This window comes from Mercenaria mercenaria, chromosome 7 (assembly GCF_021730395.1).
Source record: "Mercenaria mercenaria strain notata chromosome 7, MADL_Memer_1, whole genome shotgun sequence".
In the NCBI taxonomy this organism is placed as follows: Eukaryota; Metazoa; Mollusca; class Bivalvia; order Venerida; family Veneridae; genus Mercenaria; species Mercenaria mercenaria.
In genome coordinates this window covers 1,705,696-1,727,418 of record NC_069367.1, presented here as the reverse complement: position 1 = coordinate 1,727,418, position 21,723 = coordinate 1,705,696, and the positions used below count along the sequence as shown (strand labels likewise).

At 35.7% G+C, this 21,723-nt stretch overlaps 3 protein-coding genes across 3 annotated transcripts in view; 2 read left to right on the top strand and 1 right to left on the bottom strand.

The window, feature by feature from the left end:
- The window catches only part of LOC128546183 (uncharacterized), a 35,014-nt gene extending 21,156 nt beyond the window's left edge, over positions 1–13,858 (bottom strand). The window contains exons 1-2 of the mRNA XM_053548909.1: positions 13,853–13,858; positions 12,309–12,373 (exon numbers count right to left, since the gene is read on the bottom strand). Coding sequence (XP_053404884.1) covers positions 12,309–12,373; positions 13,853–13,858 — 71 coding nt within the window. The remainder of the gene's footprint in view (positions 1–12,308; positions 12,374–13,852) is intronic.
- On the top strand, positions 1,141–8,625 carry LOC128558383 (uncharacterized). The gene is made up of 2 exons (XM_053547361.1): positions 1,141–1,436; positions 6,478–8,625. The coding sequence occupies exons 1-2, from the start codon at positions 1,146–1,148 to the stop codon at positions 8,284–8,286; spliced, it is 2,100 nt and encodes a 699-aa protein (XP_053403336.1). The 5' UTR covers positions 1,141–1,145; the 3' UTR covers positions 8,287–8,625.
- Positions 13,859–16,092: 2,234 nt separating the features above from the next.
- Positions 16,093–21,723, top strand: part of LOC123556140 (fibropellin-3-like) — a 33,222-nt gene continuing 27,591 nt past the window's right edge. Inside the window, exons 1-3 of the mRNA XM_053548908.1 lie at positions 16,093–16,166; positions 19,937–19,998; positions 21,630–21,682. Coding sequence (XP_053404883.1) covers positions 21,680–21,682 — 3 coding nt within the window. The 5' untranslated portion in view covers positions 16,093–16,166; positions 19,937–19,998; positions 21,630–21,679. The remainder of the gene's footprint in view (positions 16,167–19,936; positions 19,999–21,629; positions 21,683–21,723) is intronic.

The window sequence follows — 21,723 nt, the reverse complement described above, 5'->3', positions numbered from 1 at the left end:
TGCAAGTTTCAAAGCAATAGCTTTGATAGTTTAAGAGAAAAAGTTGACCTAAACATAAAACTTAACCAAAAAATCTGATATTTTCTAAGTCCAAAAGGGGCCATAAATCTTGCAAAAAGCAGGATGGAGTTATGTTTCTTGATGTACAGGGTCTGCTTATGATGGTGAACAAGTATTCCAAGTTTCAAAGCAATAGCTTTGATAGTTTAGGAGAAAAGTTGACCTAAACATAAAACTTAACCAAGAAATCTGATATTTTCTAAGTACAAAAGGGGCCATAAATCTTGCAAAAAGCAAGATGGAGTTATGTTTCTTGCTATACAGGGTCAGCTTATGATGGTGAACAAGTCTTCCAAGTTTCAAAGCAATAGCTTTGATAGTTTAGGAGAAAAGCTGACCTAAACATAAAACTTAACCAGGCAACGCCGACGCAGACGCCGACGCCGACGCCGACGCCGACGCCGACAACCGCTCAAGTGATGACAATAACTCATCATTTTTTTTCAAAAAATCAGATGAGCTAAAAATGGTAATTGCTGAAGCCCATGACATACAATTATGCATCTTATTCAAAAACTGACTTCACTTTTTTTCAAACTTTATATATCAAAATAGTTTGCAACACAAAAAGTTCAATTACTAAAATTGACCAAACAATTATGATTTGTCAAACAAGTTGAGTACCTTCTCAAACACTGCCTTTCATGAATAAGTCAATTACTTGATTAAGACATTGGATAATTGGACATGAAAGGAATGGCCAGGTGAGATTATTGGATTTACAAGACAAACAATGGTCAGGTGTGAACAACTCATTTCAATATATGGCTTGAGAACCCTGTAAAAAATGAGGCGGAGCTAAAATACCATTTTGACCAATGAAAAGCCAGGGATTTAGAAATTGATCTGCTGAAATAAGATACTCATTCAAAAGTCTGTAGATTCTCTGAATCAAAGCAAATCATACTGTTCAAAAGTTGTAACTGGATCAAATGAGCACAAATGGAGTAATAATTGAGCTGAATGTGTGTAAATGAGTAAAAATTAACTAAAATACAATTAGTATTATTAAAAGTGAACTATAATCTCAAGAAAAAAAACTTGTATAATTCAATCAGTTTGACAAGAACAAATTGTACACAAAAATGGCAGGAAAATCTCTGAACTTTGAACTTGAGGATGGTGACAAGGTAACCATGACATTGAGTGATTCTGCAAGAATATCGTTAACAGACATAACTGCTGCCACCATCGGCAACCTGGGTGCAGAATCACAATGGGGTGATAACTCAACAACTGCCGACGATTCAAATGTATTGGTTTTACGTTCATGGGGAGATAACTCCACTACTGCTACTGATCAAAATGTATCTGTCTTGAGGCCATGGGAAGATAACTCTAATCCTGATAAACCTGAAGACATACCTCAACATGTGGTGAGTTACATTTACTATTAATCTGATGTTCCTATATCATAAGGCTAAAAATGTTATTTACTGACAAAATTTTTAGGCAAATTCTTCCAATCCAGAATTAAAACTTATTTAGGAAATATTTACACACAGCTCAAAGGATAATGTAAGAAATATATGCTGACGAAAATTTGAACACCTTTTTATAACAAAGGTTAAAATAATTAAGTTACGGTTGGAATTTGCAATTACTATATATAACCCTGATAAAAGAACAACTCACACTTGGCAATGCAGTGAAGGGAAACATTTATTTAGTCTCAATTTCGACAAATTCCTTGATACTGTGAAATCATTTAAACTCGCTGGCATGAAATTTCGAAAAACGTGAAGAAGGACTTTTCGCGCGGGCTTTAATTCGCGCATTTTCAATTTTAGAAAGGAAGAAATATAATCAAAAATAATAATAGCGCGCTCTTACATTCACGCATCAGTCCTAGTGCAAAATACGCGAAAATTCGTCCTTCGCGAATAAAAATGAAGTCACAGTAATAAATCTCCATATATGTATCTGTATCTGAAATTCACTTAATAATGTATGATATGACATTTCATGAGTTGGGGGAGTGGGGGGTCTATTAAGAGGTATGAAGGATCAAAGTAAACAATATCTCTCCATGTATTATAGCTTTTAGCTCAACTATTCGGAGAATGGGGGGTGGGGGCTATACTACTTGTCCCGGAGTCGGTGTCGGCATGAGCTTTCTTGGTTAAAGTTTTTCGGCAACCTTTGTTTTCTTTGTTACTATTGCTTATATCTTACTGTAACTTCACATTAAAATTGTCTAGCATACAAAGTATGTGTAGGGGCTAGGCCCATTATACCGAAGGTCAAGGTCATCAAGGTGTTATACTTAAGTTATTTATAAGGTTCAAGTATTTCGGCAACCTTTTTTCTTCTGTCATATCTTTGTTACTATTGCTTATATTTTACTGTATCTTCACATTAACATAGTCCAGCATGCAAACAAAGTATGTGCAGGGGCTGGGCCAAGGTCAAGGTCACAAAGGTGTTATACTTAGGGGTTTTTTTTTCAAGGTTTAAGTTTCTCGGTAACCTTTATTTTTCTGTAATATCTTTGTTAGTATTGCTTATATCTTACTGTATCTTCAAATAAACATTGTCCAGCATAGAAAGTTTGTTCATGGGCTGGGCCCGTTACACCCAAGGTCAAGGTCACCAAGGTGTTAAAGGAGGTTATTTTTAAGGTTAAAATTTTTCGGCAACCTTTGTTTTTCCATCATTTCTTTGTTACTGTTGCTTATATCTTACTGTAACTTCACATAAATATTGTCCAGCATACAAGAAAAGTATTGCAGGGGCTGGGTCCATTATACCCAAGGTCAAGTTCACCAACGTGTTATACCTGGAATTATTTTCATGTTAATTTTCAAAAACGTTGTTTATAAACATATCTTTGGTACTTTAAAAGATAATATCTTGAAAAATATTTCTTTATAATCTTCATCTGCATGTGTGGTTATAATCCCCATAACTTTAACTGTATTTTTGACAGAGATATGCCCCTTTCATACTTTAAGCGTCTTGGTAATCTTTGCTTTCTGGAGTACAATATAAGATAATGACTTGACACTTAAAATGTATCTTAATCATCATAAATTGCATGTGTGGTAACAGTCCCCATAACACTAATATGTATTTTTGACCAAGTTATGCCCCTTTCATACTTAATTTTTTTGACAAACTTAGTTTTCTGGACATAACTTTGGTACTATATAGGATAATGACTACTCTCCCATGCATCGGTCGAATATTACAATACATTTCCATATCTTGTGTGAAGTAACGGTAGTGGATACTCAACGCTGGTAAAGGAGCATAGATAATGACTTGAAACTCAAAATACATTGTTATCATCATTACCCCTTCCATACTTGACCTTTAACCCCTCTGTGTAGTTGGGTCTTTTTATATCTGGGTGTATCTTCCTTTAAAAATAGAGGTCTCTTATTGAGATATAAATTCATTTTATTGTAAAATAGCCAAACAGTGGAGCGCGCTGTCTTACAGATAACTCTTGTTTTATTAATAGGCTACACAATGAGCTTTAGTTTTAGCTCGACTATTTGAAGAATAGTGTAGTTCTACTCACCCAGGCATCAGGGTTGGCCTCACGCATTGTTTAAGTTTTGCATGCAAGTACATATGGCTATCATTTGAGCCGTGCCATGAGAAAACCAACATAGTGGCTTTGCGACCAGCATGGATCCAGACCAGCCTGCGCATCCATGCAGTCTGGTCAGGATCAATGCTGTTCGCTTTCAAAGCCTATTGCTATTAGAGAAACTTAGCGAACAGCATGGAGCCTGATCAGACTGCGCGGATGCGCAGGCTGGTCTGGATCCATGCTGGTCGCAAAGCCACTATGTTGGTTTTCCCATGGCACAACTCATTTAAAGGATTTTATGATTGTCTTGTTCTAGGTCAATTACAAACCTCACTGGGTCAAGTCTCATAACTCTGACATGTATTTTTATGCCCCCTTTTGGACTTAGAAAATACTTGTTAAAGTTTTACTTGCAAGTTATTAATCTCCAAAACTAATGAAGATTATTGAATTGAAACTTACACATGTCTTCGTGATTATGAAACTAGGAGATAGCATCAAGTTCCATAACTCTAACTTGCATTTTCGCAAAATGTTATACAGAGTTATAAATGCTCCCTTTTGGACTTGGAAAATCCTGGTTAAAAGTCTGAGTGCAAGTTACTATCTGTAAAACAAATGCAAATATTCAATTAAAACTTCACAAGTGTCTTCGGGGTTATAAAACTAGTAGATTGCATCAAGTCCCATAACTCTGACATGCATTTTGGCCAAATCATGTCCCCTTTCAAACTGAAAACTACTGGTTAAAGTTTTGCATGCAAATTAATGTCTCCAAAATTAATGCAGATACTGGATTGAAATCTATAGATATTTTAATATTTAGGGTAATATTCCTGCTTCTGAAACAATGATTCAAATAGTGGAGCACTGGCTGTCTTATGGACAGCTCTTGTTTTAGTTATTATCTCCCTTTAAAGGGGAAAATATTTCAAATCATCATGCTATTTTAACAGGTTTCCAACATGTGACACCCATGGGGGCATTAATACAGAAATATACGGTACTGAATACTTTGTGTAGACATGAAATTCTGGATTCCTAGATAAAATTACAGGAAAATTATTTTGCTAACTACTCAGGATTTAATTTCACGGACTAGCACAAAAATCCATGAAAACGACAGCTGTCTGTAAAACATACACTCACCCATGTGGTCCCCCTACGCAGATGAACTGTATTTTTTACAGTCCAGACTTTGACCACTGACCTTCTAACCCCCAAAACATAAGATGTCATTTACTGGATATATGCAATCATCCTAGTAGGCCCAAGGTGTACTTCAGCTAGTGAGCAGAAATAATTTTCAGTCACTAGCTCACTGTGACCTTGCCCTTTGACATACTGACCATGAAAGCAATTGGGGGTCATCTACTGACTACAGGCAATCATCTATTCAGTTTAAAGGGAAAAGCAATGTTGTTTTGATGTTAACCCTTACCCTGCTAAATTTCTATAATGAACTTGTCCATCTTTCAATTTGGACAGTACCATTAACTGTTAAAAGGGGTGCTTACCAAAAAAGATACTGACTGAATAGCGAATAGTGTAGATCATGATCAGACTGCACGGATGTGCAGGCTGATCTTGATCTACACTGGTCGCAAAGGCAGAATCAATCGTGTCCAGCATGGTAAAGGTTAATTCCAGCTGACGAGATTTCTGTAATCATTAAAAAGAGTGAAAGAACTTTCAAAATCAACTTAAAAATAAGGAAGTTATGATCATTTAAATATTTTACCAAAATGGTGGCCATTTTGTTTCCATGGCAACAAAGAACAAAATGGTGGAATTATTAAATTTCTAGACATATTTGAATGGCATTTACTTATTTCTGTAAAATAATTTCTCTTCTTTTTCCAGCTATAATGAAAGAAATTACAATACTTTATATCTTACACTCAAGAAACATAGAAACAATATATTTAAAACGTTATTTGCAAAATAAAAAATTCAGCAGTGTGTAAATGACGTCATAAACACATAAAATGGCTGTTTCCATGATCAGTAATTGTCTGAATTTTCAAACTGTCATATCTTCTTCAATACTTGTCTGATTTTAAAAATTCTTTCTGCGTTATGAAAGGCTTGAATATGACTTTCATACGAAATAACTTATTATCAGGCTTTTCTTACCCTTTAAGCATTGTGAGACCGATTTCCAAACCAGATGTTTAACACACAGACTGACAGACAGACAAACAATGAGCAAAACTTCTTTGAAGTGGGGCATAATTAATTAATTAAATTCTAATAATTTTACAGTACGTTAAACTTACACACATTTGATTTATCTATTTAACAATGCCTTGCAGTACATAAACATTTGTCTAAACTACCCCTGGCACAGAAGATATTAGATCAATGTCTTTTTATACTGAATTTATCAAACAAGCTGCGAGGCTCTGCTGAGCATTTCATCAATCTTATTTGAGTTTAATATATTAAATATGGAAAGACACAAATGTAATATTCTTTTCATCACACGTTAGCTATCTCCAGCAGAAACATCAACATAAATTTTCTTCTTTCTTTATCTACAGAGCTAATTCGGCAAACATCTATACTTAAAATGATGTCGACATCAAAGTGTTATTACCGCACTACTGTAATCAAAAATGTAATAAAAATGTTATTTTTTGAATATTACTGTCTTTACTCACAGATGAAATTTCTGTTAATGTCGAAGAAACAATAAACCAAATTCCTAGAGCTGAAGCAAATACTTTCAAAATTTTACATTTTCATGTAATGACTCATAGTGTGCATTGAAATCTAGCCTGGATTTAATGACACACATTAATGTACTTGGCTAATATTTAATTCATAAGCATTTATCACATTTATTTCTAAAACAATATTTCTCTCTAATACAGGTCTATTCGGACAGACAACCGCCTACCTATAAAGAACATCTGAAGAGGCGCCTTGAGGACGATGAAATCAAAGAAACTGAGGATCTCGCGAAACGGGTAAAACTGGAGTCGGCAAATTTAACTAAAGATGCAGCTATGTTTTATAATTATGCTGCCCAAGCCAGCAGTTCCCAGAGTTCTGCACAACATAACTCCCAGACTACCTCACAGACAGAAAATACAATAACATCTGGGCATTATACACCACAGACATTTATGCCATTTGGCACCATTCTGAACTATCAGCAGAATGTAACTACCCAGAATTCTGTGCAAAATGTCATTACCCAGAACTCTCTGCAAAATGTCACTCCACAAAATTCCATCCTGGATGTGGTTACCACAACCCAGAATTCCATACTCAGCACATCTACCCAGAATCCAATACAAACTACCACTACCCAGAATTCAATGCTACAGTACCAGACAATCAACCCGGCACAACTTTCAGCAGAGACCATAGAAAAATTGCCAGTGTTTAGCCAAACTTCAAGCAAACATTTTCTCCCTTGGGCAGATACTCAAGAGTTGCCTGGAAAAAACATTCAAAGTGGGAAGCAAAGAATCAACAGCAGGCATTACATGCAGCAGACGCCAGTAGAATCTAATAAACTAATCATAGACGAAGATGTATCAATGACTAAGATGAAGCCGTATCCTTGGACACCGGAACCGGTTCAGTCAGGACCAACACAAACTTTTCAAATGCCGACCTCACATCCTGCTCCAAAATACTGGCAGACGTCAACCATTCCTTCTCAACAGAAACAAGAAAAGCAGTCATCTACTCAAGAGATGCAGCAAACTTTTCAGCAAAACATTTACCCACTACCACCATTACAGACTGCACCAACATACCTGCAGATGTCAGATATACTTCACACAACGACCACTGCTGAGGAATACAAACCAATACAGTCTCCATGGCAACATGGGATGACTTCGTATCAACTGGACCAGATTCAACCAAAGGCAAGTACAGAAATCAAACACCAGCCTGCAACTCCAGCTAGTAAACATCTTATGGCAATCCCCAACTTTGACAGTCCTGGGATTGACTCCCGCTTTACAGAGTCACTGAGCAACCTTCTTGGCTCCCCGCCTCCTGACAGCCCGTTGTCAAAGAATCCCTTCCTAGGTGACTTACAAGCCTTACTCAACAGGGAGTGTAAACGGGAAATTGTTCCACAATCACTGTTTGGTATGCAAGGTACAAACAAACAATCTGCCGAGAAAAAGACTCTTAATGTTTTTGAGAGAGAGAGAAGTCTGCAGGAACGCTTTACCAAGCTGCAGTCCAGTCATGCCGAGGATGTACGCCAACTTTCTAGTATGTTCCGCTACCAGTCTGCATTGATCGAGACTGAACGATTTCGTACTCTGCACGAGTGTCAATACCCTGGAAGTTATAAGGAGTCGGTGAACCATCACTATGACAACCAGCTACACAAGGTCATGGATCGTGTAGAACGAAGTGTCGAACTACTTGAAAACTCTAATAAAGAGAATAAGGCAAACAAAGTCACAAAACTTCGACCGCACTTGAGTAGAGAATCTGTCCGCCTTATGGAACAATGGTATCTACAAAACCTTAATCATCCGTACCCGACAAACTCTTCAATAGAAATGTTAGCGCAAGCTGGAAATATCGGAATTGAACAAGTGAAAAAATGGTTTGCCAATAAACGTAACCGAAGTTCAAACACAAGATCTCTGACGGAAATCGCCATGCAGAAACGCAAACTTGGACAAATGCCAGGAAAATCTTAACTGATTGTTACATTAATTCCCTCAATGATAAACAGACAAAGATAAAACTGTAAATCTTAAAATGAATTTGTGATGTTAGTTCTTTTGCTTGTCTTTTTTTAATACAGTGCCATAAAACACGAAGTTTTTTAACAACCAAGATCACTGTATACATCACTTAAACAAGACATGTTAACTGACCTAAATTTTTTTTTCAGGGACGTTGATCTTATGTTTTGAATTCATGTGCTATTTGTATATAACTTTGTTTCTTTACATATTTTACAATTATGTCTACTTAATGTCTTATTATGTCTAAAACTGCATTAAATCTGTTAAACCTGAAGTTTTCACTAAATTTCTCATCGCAATTTTAGCTCGACTGATCAAATCACCTGTGCACAGGTGTCGGCCTCCCGATTTGGTTCAGGTTTTGAATGTAAGCTGGTATCTCAGTAACCACTTGTTGGAATGGATTGAAACTTCACACACTTATTCACTGTAATAAACTGACTTACACTGCACAGGTTCCATAACTGTTACAGAGTGTAAGTTCACAAAATTATGCCCCTTTTTCGACTTTTTGGTTAAGGTTTTGGATGTAAGCTAGTATCTCAGTACTCATTCATGGGAATGGATTGAAACTTCATACATTTGTTCACTGTCATCATCTGACATTCACCAAGCAGGTCCCATAACTCTACTTTGCATTTTTTCAAAATTATGCCCCTTTTTCGACTAAGCAGTTTTTGGTAAGTTTTTGTATGTAAGCTGGTTATCTCAGTATCCACTCATGGGAAAGAATTGAACTTCTCACACACTTGTTCACTGTCATGATGTGACATGCTGTGCAAAGGTTCAATAATTCTACTTTGCATTATTAAAAAAATAATGCCTCTTCTTCAACTAAGCAGCTTTTGCTTAATTTCTTATATGTAAGCTGGTATCTCGGTACCTACTGAACTGGGAATGGACTGAAACTTCACACACTTATCCATGGTCTTGAGCTGGTAAATACTATGCAGGTTCCATTACCCTGTTTCTAATTCTTACAAACTGTGTCCCTTTTTGACTTTTGTATTCATTCAATTGACAAGGCTGTTGAATAGTGGAGCATTGCTGTCCTCCGACAGCTTCTGTTTTGTTTGGTTTGACGACTTTCAAGCTTTGGACGTTGGAGGAAGACCCTAAGTGCTCCTTCACGAATGTGTTATTTCATCAGCGCTTACATTTCGGCAGAAACACTAACCTTCTAAAAGCCACCTGGATAATAAGTTAGCTTCCTCGACATGAAAAACTCAATGCACAAAGTAAGACTCAAACCTGTATTAGTGAGAGGCAAGTAGTTTGAAGTCAGCACCTTAACCGCCTGGCCACAGAAGCCACTTCCACACATTATTTAACAATATGCATAACTTTAAACACTACAAATGTTTGAGTTGGGTTAAACAACATTATTAAACCATATTTTAATTATGCTTTAGCAGACAGTCAATAAAACTTAGTATAGCAGCCTTGGGTTTTGTACCAGTAAAGAAAATGATTTCATTAAAATTGTAATGTAGTGGACCCCTCATACCAGTCAGAAAATAACATACTCTCTGTATGCAATTTCGGTGTTTTCCGGTTTTTTTCACATAAAGTTATTAGAGTGTTCCGCTGCATTACGTCCGAAGAATGCCGGATTGAAAATGGGAATACTTAATCGTAAGGAAATTTATGAGTGTCATTATGGGTCTATTATCCTAATGCCGTACTCAGTTTCATTTTCTCTGATGAATTACTCATCATATTATGCAGTTAAAAAGTCCATGATTATATACAGTTGTATTACCTTGTTTACCCTCTTTAATCTCTAAAATGGACTTAATGGATTTAACTTAGGCTGTACCATTTATTATTTGAATGGGTGCTCACTGAAAATTTACCATGATCAGACGTGCAGGCTGGTCTTAGTCTGCACTGGTTGCAAAGGCAGAGTCACTTGCCGCCAGCAGGCTAAAGGTTAATCAATATCTACTTTTATCTCCTAACCCTGCATTTCATATTTGAAGCACATGACATTTACAATATATTTCCATATTGGGTAAATTATTATATTCCATATCAGATGGTTCTAAATTTAGATAACTAAACAACAGGCATGAAATTCATCATCAATAACCACTAGCCACATTATTCTTCTTAAATAGCTATGCACTGTTAAGGTCCTATATTTTTATTATGTTTTTATTAAGTACCAACTTTAAAGTGGGTTAGAATTTTCCGTTAGATATGTTCCAGATATCATTAGGTTATTTAACATTTAAGAAATAATGCAAAGAAAAATCATGTTTTAATGTTATTAATACATGAAACACTGATTATACATCCCAAGAATAATTCAATTCTAGAATGCCCTTTATCTAAAACTTATTTCACACTCGCAAAATTTTGACCCAGTGAAAATATGTACTTTTACAGTACTGTTGAATTTCTCTAAAATTTTTCTTTTTCAAATATATGAAAAGTTAACTGTTCATTCTAGCATTTATGGCTTAAATACCCAGCCTCTTTTTGCAAGCATCAATGGCTCAACCACCTATTCTCTTTTTTAGCAATGATGGCTCTACCACCCATCCTCTCTCTCTAGCAATGATGGCTCCACCACTCAGTCTCTCTCTCTAGCAATGATGGCTCCACCACTCAGTCTCTCTCTAGCAATGATAGCTCAACCACTCAATCTCTCTCCAGCAATGATGGCTCCAACACCAAGCCTCTCTCTCTAGCAATGAAGGCTCCATCTCCAAGCCCCTCTTCAGCATCTACAAGTCAACTATCCAGCCTGATGGCTCCACCACCCACCTAGACTCTTACTCAAGTAATTCAAGTGGTCCAATAATCCTTTCCTTATACAGTGCAACCTGTCTAATCCGAACATACTCGGACCAGAAAAAATGTTCGGATTAGAGAGGTTTTCAGATAAGAAAGGTTTCTATTTTAGAACGAAAAATTATGCTATTTGTTACACATGATGTGTAGATTCACTTTTTGAGAACTGACCAATAAAAAATTATTAAATTATAAGCAACATGTATATTGCTTTAGTGTAATGTAAGTTTTATGTTAATTCAACTACTTAATATCACTTGTAAACATTTTTTACACCACTCCTACATTCCCAAAGAGTAGCTAAAAGGAGAATATTTTACTTGTCAGGTGGTTGTAATGATCCGATTTAATACCGCTTACAGTGGATAAAGTTGCTGCTTTAAATGAAGAAATTGCACAAAATAAGTGAGGAAAGTACCAATTAAAAAGAATCTATTACTTTGACAGTATTTATCGCATGTATGTCTGTTCTTACAAATTTCTGTTCAAACAAATTATTGTATTACAAAATTCTTACATGACTTTTGATTACCAGTGTTGGGACTTATTGCTGTTGATACTTTTATAAAGAGTAATAGTTAAAACTGTAGACTAAAAAATGTCAAAAGTGAGAAACATTGACTAAGGTTCGGATTAGAAGAGTCAATTTTAATGTACTTAGATAAAAAAAATCCCAAAGGCTTGTTCGGTTTACAGAGTAGAGAGGTTTCGAATTACAGGGGTATTTTTACAATAATGAATAGGAAAAAATCAGACCAAATAATTTGTTCAGTTAAGAGAGGTTTTCGGATTAGAGGGGTTCGGATAAGGGAGGTTCCACTGTATATTCTTAACCCCTGATAATTTAGTCATTCTGCTCATCCCCTTGAGATCTTGTGTGATTTACATGTACTTTTTAATGTTAAAGTAGTAATATTCATTGCTCTTTACATTTGAGCTGCGTCATGAGAAAACCAACATAATGGCTTTGCGACCAGCATGGTTGCACATCAGCACAGTCTGGTCAGGATCCATGCTTTTCGCTAATGGTTTCTCTAATTGCAATAGGCTTTTGAAAGCGAACAGCATGGATCCTGACCAGACTGTGCGGATGCACAGGCTGGTCCGGATCCATGCTGGTCGCAAAGCCACTATGTTGGTTTTCTCATTGCGTGGCTCAAATATCTACTCACCAACCAATATTTAAAGCTGTACACGTAAATAGCCCAAGTAAAATAGCAAGTCGAAAACTTTGTATCTGAAATGAAAAATAGATGAAAACGTAACATTCAGATAAATGTAAAATCTTTGCATAAAAATGTATGAAAACTATGTGAAAACTGTTCAATAATATTGCTTTAAAAAAGACCACACAGTATAATTGTAACATAAAAAAGTGCTACACATTGAATAAATAAATGGTTACAAGTTTGGTCTTATGAAATATAATCAATAGAATACACCAAATTTATAAAGGCATTGTGTGCGTTTAATCTCGATGTATTAATTTTCGAGACACTTTTACAAAGTGAAGCCCCTCAGTTTTCATCTTCAAATGCTTCAGATAGTAAATATACAATCATTCAGCAACAAAAAATTTCTTTTATCAAGAAAATCAAGATTACTGAGAATGCATCAGTAAAAAGAAATCATGTTTTAGAACAAACTATAGGTTCATGGTTAAAGTATATTTTCTGGAGATATAGGTGTTTGATAAAGGTACATTTATTGGAACTATAGGTGAATGGGGAACATTAGTCAGTTACTTCCCCTGATTATGTCCAAGAAGTTAATTGGTCCTTCCTCTGTTTTTATCGTTGACTTCTTTGTAATTTTCAAAAGCAATACCTTTACTAAATTTCATTGGATTGGAAAATGATTAAGGACAGGTTTTCTTTTAGTGGCCCTCTGCTAAATTTAGGTTTGATTAATCATTTATATTTAGAAACCTACACTAAAAAGCATATTTATTTTGACCAACCGCAACATGTTGGATATATAGGTTATAACGAAAAAGTCAGAGGAATCCAACTGAAAGGGACCAATGTAATATTTGGTTATCCTTGCGCTTTATCATACAACCTTTCAAGGGAAGTAACAACCTAATGTTCCTCATGGTACAAATATGTTAAAGGTGGATAATCAGATTTTGGCCATGTAACGGATTTGTTCGAAACTTTAGCATCTGATCATTTACACTCATTTATGTTCACTTAACACTTAATACAAATTAGATTTTCACTGGAGGTATTTTTAAAATTTCATTTTCCTATCCTGGTTGCCCAACCAAGATAGAGTTATTTTATCATAAGTATAAATTTGATAAACATACTTTGCCTAAGGAAATGTATAAATATTAGACATATTGTAATATATTTGTAAAATATTTGCATTAAAAATTTTGTATTTAGATGGAATTCATTAGAAACGCAAGTCTGAAAAATTATTATTACCTCCCTTTGCCTATCTTGGTTGTGCAACCAAGATAGATTGGAAATAAATGAATTCAGAAGCTACACACAGCTTTTAAACTTGCATTTTGGTTCAGATTGTTCAATAGTTGATATGTCTATCAAATGCAAATGTAAAACTAGACATTGTATCGAAATAAAAAGAAATACCCAGCTTTTTATATACTTTCATATTAAAGGGGAGTAGGGCTGGGTACCGCCTTGAAAAAAATACCGCGGTATACCACGGTTTTTTCCTTATTACCGCGGTATATACCACGGTATACCACCATTTTTATCGTAAGACTAACAGCTAAGGTAGTGGTCATAAAAATATTAAAAAACTCGCAGAAATACTTAATTTATTTTGAGCAACAACGAAGACTAGTTACTTGACTAGAATTAAAGAAAGAAATATACTGGAATATTAACTTGACTTATGACTAGTTAGATTAATGACCCTTAGTATTTTATACCAGCGTGTATTCGTCGGAAGACGCCATATTTTCTCTAGGGAAGCACTGGGTCACATGTATATAGGTCGCGCTTGTTTGAAGTTCGATTCGTGCACCCGTTTGATAAACCAGTAATGTTTACAAATAGTATGAAAGCTTCATCAAATTGTTTTCAAGCAAAAAATAATAAATTTCGACTCAAACTTTTCCGTACTATTTATTTCTTTTTGAATACATGCAAATTATACATACCGGGATATTTTAAACTATCATCATTTAAAAACAAGTGCGCCCATGACGTCATCCATCTATACGGAATAATCTGGAGGTTTTCCGAGGTTTTGATTAGGGATCACGCGGTCGATCATTTATGTTCAATTGTACCATTGGGTGGTTATTTTTGGAAACTAATAACAGCAGCATGGGGATTCCAGAGCTATAAATCGGAAAATCATGCATGGTGTCAATTGCTGTTACGGAAGGCTACATAGACAATGTAAATTAAAAATAAGCAGAAGTAGAGATAATGTTGATAAAATACCGGTATTCCCCGACGGTACCGCGGTATCGTACCACCGGAAGATTGTACCACGGTTACCGGTATACCGGTAATACCGCGCACCTCTAAAGGGGAGTAATTACAAAATTTTATAAAAATAATAAAATATACATTTCAAATAGGAATCTAACTCTATGTAATCGGTCTTTTTGTTCCTTAAATAATTCTCTACCAGAATATACAAAAAGTAAAAAATTCCATTAAATGTTGTTTAAATGTGATTGACCACCTTTAAATGGAACTATAGGAACATGGTAAAAATATATTGACTGCAGCTATAATGTGCTTGGTGCAACTGTAACTTAAATAATTAAAGATGTCTGGTACAAGTTCACCAGCTGGAACTAAAAGTGCTTAGTGCACATATACATGAATGGAAATACAGATGCTTGGTGCAAGTATATCAACTGTAACTATAGGGGCTTGGCACCATTATATATACTAGAACCATTGATGCTTGGTGTAAATATACTGACTTAAACTCTAGGTGCTTGGTGCAAGAATGCCTACTGGACCTATAAGTGCTTGGTGCAAGTATTATTATTGGAACAACATGTATGGAACTGTTGCTTAGTACATTTATTAAACTAAAAGTGCTTGGTATAAAAAATCCAGATCTATATATAGGTGCTTGGTACAACTGTATTTAATGAAACTTAAGGTGCTTGGTACAGGTATATTTACCAGAACTGCAGGTGCTTGATACAGGTATATTTACCAGAACTGCAGGTGCTTGGTACAGCTATATTTACCAGAACTGTAGGTGCTTGGTACAGCTATATTTACCAGAACTGTAGGTGCTTGGTACAGCTATATTTACCAGAACTGCAGGTGCTTGGTACAGCTATATTTACCAGAACTGCAGGTGCTTGGTACAGGTATATTTACCAGAACTGCAGGTGCTTGGTACAGCTTGTTAGGCTGTGTGCGGCCGTAAAAAGTCGCCCCGACTTCATCTCAGTGTTGTTATATTCTCTGGTCCTTCGGGGTCATTGATTTCAACTCATTTTAATTTGAAGATTGGATACTGCTTAAGCCGGTGCTAGGGGGCGTGGGCAAAGCCGGTGCTAGGGGGCGTGGGCAGTGTTGCATTTTCCATTACTGCTCATGAACAGACTCAATCAAACCGAGTCTGCAATTTTCACTGTTTGCCTTGTTCTCGGTGCTTCCGAGGGATCTACTTTTCAGACTTTATTTACTTCACAACAGCGGGTGTTAAGTGCTGTGTGGCGGCCGTAAAAAGTCGCCCCGACTTCATCTCAGTGTTGTTATATTCTCTGGTCCTTCGGGAACATTGATTCCAAGTCATTTAAATTTGAAGATTGAATACTGCTTAAGCCGGTGCTAGGGGGCGTGGGCAGTGTTGCATTTTCCATTACTGCTGTTGAACAGACTCAATCAAACCGAGTCTGCAATTTTCACTGTTTGCCTTGTTCTCGGTGCTTCCGAGGGATCTACTTTTCAGATTTTATTTATTTTTCTTTAGGACTGTAACATGTGTTTATTTTCCATTAGGACTGTTTCATGGACGAGCTGATTACACTTAAACTTACGGTGGTGTACGAAGGTGGCTGCAGAGCGAAAACCGTAAGTTGTCTTTTCCATTCATTTTTTATCCATATACTCGTTAAAGTTAAATTCCCTAAGACGCAGCTGCTTAAATAGATTTACTTTTGCCTAGATCATAAAAGATTTCTATATGCTCGAACAATGAGAGCTGAAAATTTTGATTCTGTAGCCACACACAGGTCATATGGTAAAAAAAGCTCCGTCTTCAGATATTGAGCTGGAGAAGGAAAATTACTGTTGCATTGATTTTTTGTTTGTATGTTGTTTTTTCTTTCTCTTTTTTTACTCAAATAATTCAAATGTTTAGTGTGAAATTCATGCCATGAATATACTACCACTTTAGATTTTATACAGTTTGCCGGGTTGTAGTGATAAATATAGTCAGTCTATCCCCCTGATCCGTGACATTTCGTGAAAAGCATGATTGCAAATTATCTAGATATTAACAAAACGCGATAACTGTGGCCTTTATTTACTAATACCGGATCAACCCATAACAATGAAATAGGGAATCAGGTGGACACATTACATGACAAATATCTTATATTGTAAAACCTATGTAAGTAGTGGCGTGGTGTAGTGGTTAATACGTATGATTTGCAATCTTACGGTGCTGGTTCGAATACAGGGCAAGCTTTTTTTCAAATTTTCTAACATGTTTTTACCTGGAGAAGAATACAGGTGAAACTATTTTATCAGGATTTTCTCGTGCACTTATACTGATTACTTATTGATATTTTTCAGAGGATCTAACATTAAAATAGATATTAAATCTATTAACATTGCAAAATGAATAAAGAAACTCTTGCAAGAATGAAAGAAAAAATAAATACAAAGACGATATAAAAAAGACCTGCTAAAATAGAATAAGTAAAATCATTTTAAAAAATGAAGGGCTCGAACCTACCCCATACAAACATAAAAAGAATAGAAGTCCAACACACTAACCAGTTGACTACAAATCTGGATGGATTGTTGCCTCATATTTAGAGTTAAGAATACTACAACATACAAATTAAAACCATTTATCCGAAAATAAACCTGCTTTACCTGTTTTTGGATTTAACCAAGTACCGTTAAAATAAAATTATCGCGTTCCATTAATACATGTACACTGCTGACAAGTGTACAAAATAAACACACTACAACTAATGCGGTCTCAATCAAATCGAGTCTGCAATATTCACTATTAGCCTTGTCATCAGTGCTTCCGAGGGATCTACTTTTCAGATTTTGTTAACATTATTATGTTATTAAGTATATATCTATTTCAAGAATTTTACAAAAGCAGTTTATAATTTTAAGTTTTATTTATCAATAACATCCTTACATCTTTTAACGATGTTTCAGCAAATAACTTCTTATTTACACTTACACTTAATCCCTGCGTGTATCAGTGCTATACACTGGGCACGTTAAAGAACCAGGCTGTCTATTCGCAACGAGCTAGGCTAAGTTAGCCGGACAAGCCTGTATCTGATTTCTGATCTCTCTGTCGTGGGGGCTTTGTCTCACTCTGGTCAGATCGCCCTGTGTCTGTACTAGTAGAGGATGAATTATGCGCCCTGTGTGGCTGCATTTGAACTATGTAAAGCGCCTTTGAACGTGAAATTGATCGTGAAAAGGGCGCTATATAAATCTGGTTTAATAATAATAATAATAATAATATTACACTACAGTATGTTCTTTGACTTTTTATGCCTCGAAGGTGGGCATATTAAAATCGCATTGTCCATCCGTCCGTCCGACCGTAATTTTATAAATTCTTGTCCGGGCTGTAACTGCCATCCATGAAGGAATTTTGAAATAGTTTGACATAAACATTAACTTTAATGAGAAGACGTTTCGTATGTAATACTCAGACCCATAGCTACACGGTAATATTACACTTAAAAGTCAAACATTAATAGGGACTGTTTCGCGTTCGTAACTTTGAAATTCATCAAGAGGTTTTGAAATTACTTAGCATAAATGTTTACCTTAATGAGACGACGTGTCACGGGCAAGACCCAGACCCCCTAGCTCCAAGATCAAGGTCAGTCTTAGAGTTCAAATGTTAACAGGATCTGTTTTTGTGTCTGGGCCATATTTCTGCCATCGATGAAGGGATTTTGGAATACCTTAGCATAAATGGTTACCGTAATCAGACAATGTGTCATGCACAAGACCCAGATCCCTTGCTCCAATGTCAAGGTCATACTTAGAAGTCATAGGTTAAAAGAACATTTTTCGTGTCCGGTATATAACTCTGTTATCCATGAAAGGATTTTAAAACAACTTGGCATAAATGTTTACCATAATGAGGCAATGTGTTACGCTCAAGACCCAGACCACTAGCTCCATGATCAAATTTACGCTTAGAAGTCAAGTCAAAGTTTAGGGTTTGTTTCATGTCCGGTTCGTAACTCTGTCATTTATCAAGGAATTTAACAATTACTTGGCATTAATATTCCCTATAACGAAGAAACGTGACATGCATAACAGAAAGACCACTAGCTCTAAGGTCAAGATCACATTTAGAGGTTGACAGTTTATATGGTATGTTTCTTGTTCGTTCCATAACTCTTCCATCGATTAAAAGTTCCCTATATTGAAATGACATGTCAGACACAAGCCCAAGACCCCTAGCTTCAAGGTAAAAGTCACACTTAGACTTAACATTGTAGCTTTCTTGTGCGGTCAATAACTCTGCCATTCATCAGAAATTACTTGTCACAGTTCTTCCCTTTGATGAGCTGGTGTGTCATGCTCAAAACCAAGACCCTAGCTCCAAGATCAAGGTTACCTTCGGAGAACTTGTTTAATCTGGTCGCAAAATGAGTCATACCTAAACTATTCTGGCATATTTTGCGCAGACAACTGTAGCATATTTGGGCACACTTCGGGGGCGTTTGTCACTAATAGTGCCAGCTCTTATTTGAGCTTCAATTCTAAATGCTTAGTATATTTTGACACTTATATATACTTGTATGTTTTTCCTATAAAATGTCAAGGTCAGTAGTGGCCATTGTTAAGTTACCTTAAAGACACACCACAAAATAAATGTAATCTTTTGTATTTCCGTGATGGTAATTATACATTTTTTATATGGCGAAATGAGAAATAACAAGTATCTATTCATAATTTGACAGTAACAGATATAGGGCTAAGACAATGTATTTAGTGTCTAAATATGTTATTTAATCAATGTAGTAGTATGCACGATTATTTGCACCAAGTTCATGTTAGAGGAAAAGGTAGACCACTAGGTATTTGTAGGTCTTTAACACTTCTAATTTCTTGAATACCGGTGGATAAAAATAAATGATATAGCCTATAATTAGCGGTTAATGTGAACACGATAATGTTACTTACCGATAGCCACACGAGAACTACATGCAGATATAGACATGCCACAGTTCGCTACTGCAAAAATATAAAGTGGTAATATTGGACTGGGAATTCATGGCATGCTCATAAAATTGAACCATATCTCAGTTTTACGACGTATTGTTTGTTTTTGGACCGTTTACTTCAATTTGATTGGCTAAATATTTGTGTAAACAAATTTATTCGGATAACTTTTGTGCTGCTCCCGATGTTGGACTACTTTTTTCACTTTTTATTTATACTGCCAGTACAGAGATTTATAATAATTTGAAAACAGTATCCGTTATCGGATATGTGTACTTCGGTTACGGGTTTTAAAAATGTGTAAAACAAAACAAAAATATGACATTCATTCCTTTAGTAACACATTCAAGTGACATTGAAATTCTTATAATCGCAAGATGATAATTACCTTGTAGGTATGTAAACAGTCAGGAAGAAAAAGGAGAAGGGGGGTAGACGATCTAGTAGCTTGCTCAAGGTATGTCTCATTATACATTATATCCATCTTTTCATGATACCTAGTATCGGATCATTATGACAATATTTCTTCTCTTTGTTCTTGAGGTTATTGTGACAACATGCGCTTTTGGTTCTAACAGGTCATGTGAGCGGCTCGGAACGCTATACAACATCTTGATTAACGTTTTTTTATAAACATGCATTCAGTAGTTACTACCAGATACCAAACCCTTCAAAAGCATGAACTTTCGACTCGGCAATATATGCCATGCCCGGCTTTATAGCTTATTAACTAGTCCAGAACACTTAAGAAACCAATTAACGTATGGTATAAGAAGATTTAAAATAATATTTTCCGATTACTAGATGATATCGATGCTTTTGAAAGGTTTGGTATCTTGTAGTTATTTTAAAACCTTTTCGTAATTTCTTTTCTATCGGCAAATAATCTAAATTCACTCGCATTAATTCTCTAAAGTATTATAATTCATGTTTTAATTCATTGGAACTAAATGTATACTTACTTGTTAGTGTAAAAAAAAGAAGTTACAAATATGTAACATTTATCAAGTTTTACAAGAACTTAGAAACAAAGGGAAGTAACTTAAACTTTTAGAACCCCAGTTCTGACAAGATTAGGTTCAACGAATGAGACATTGTACTTGGTTTTGTTTGTCCGTACCATAACTTCGACACGCAAGGAGAAATCTCGTTTATATTTGGCATGAATGTTAACCTCAGTGAGACGGAGTGTCGTGCGCAAACCGCAGGTTCCTATCTCAAAGTTCAAGGTCAAACTTGGAGTTCAAAGGTTAAATTCAATAATGACTTTGTCCGGAGCATTTCTTCTTCATGCAACGAGGGATTTTAATGTAACTTGGCACAAATGCTAACAACCATGTGACGGAGTGTAAGCGCAAGAACCAGGATCCTAGGTCTAAGGACAAGGTCACACTTAGAGGTCAAATGTCAGATACAAGAATGACTTTGTCCGGAGCATTTCTTTTTCATGCATGGAGGGATTTTGATGTAACTTAGCACAATTGTTCACCGTCATGAGACAGAGTGTAATGTGCAAGAACCTAGAATTACTTAATTACTTCCCTTTGTTTTTACTATAAAAAGCTTATATTGTAACATTTTTATTACTGGTCGTAGGGTAAAATCAAGATCTTTTCTGTAGTACAATATGCATGTTACATCCAGTTTTAATGTGTATTTTGACCTGTCTCTTCTGGTAAGGATATTTGTGTGGACTTAAGATTTTTTTAAAGATTTACTTCCCTTAGTTGTTACTATAAATAACTTATATTGTAACTTTTTGCAATCATTTTTCATTTGGCATTAAAGTTTGCCTCAATGAGATAGGATGTCATGTGCAGCTCCTAGTCCTTTTGACAGCTGGCAGGCTCGACATGTTGCCCGTGGGCATCTAGTTCAAAATACCCTTTTTCATACACCATCTGTAGTAATCATTTTATTGCTGAACACCCCGAGTAATATCCCGAGTAATATATAGACGTTATTCCATGTTTCGGCCACAAGTATAGGTGCATTATGTTAGATTAAATGAAGAGCTATTTTGAGGTAAAAAAAAGTAATAGAACCAGTCAGAGAAAAAATAAGCTGGAAAAACAATCATTTTTGCAGGTGTTGTGATTTTCGCGAGGACTGCAACAGTCGTCTTTGTGGCATAAAAGATGGTAAGAAAAGTATCCTATTGTCAAACGTCAGAACGCACTTG

Excerpts from the sequence above, each read along its gene's own strand:
- LOC128558383 (XM_053547361.1), top strand. The coding sequence starts at position 1,146 with ATGGCAGGAAAATCTCTGAACTTTGAACTTGAGGATGGTGACAAGGTA. Across the intron at positions 1,437-6,477 it reads AAGACATACCTCAACATGTG|GTCTATTCGGACAGACAACC; the intron begins GTGAGTTACATT and ends TCTCTAATACAG.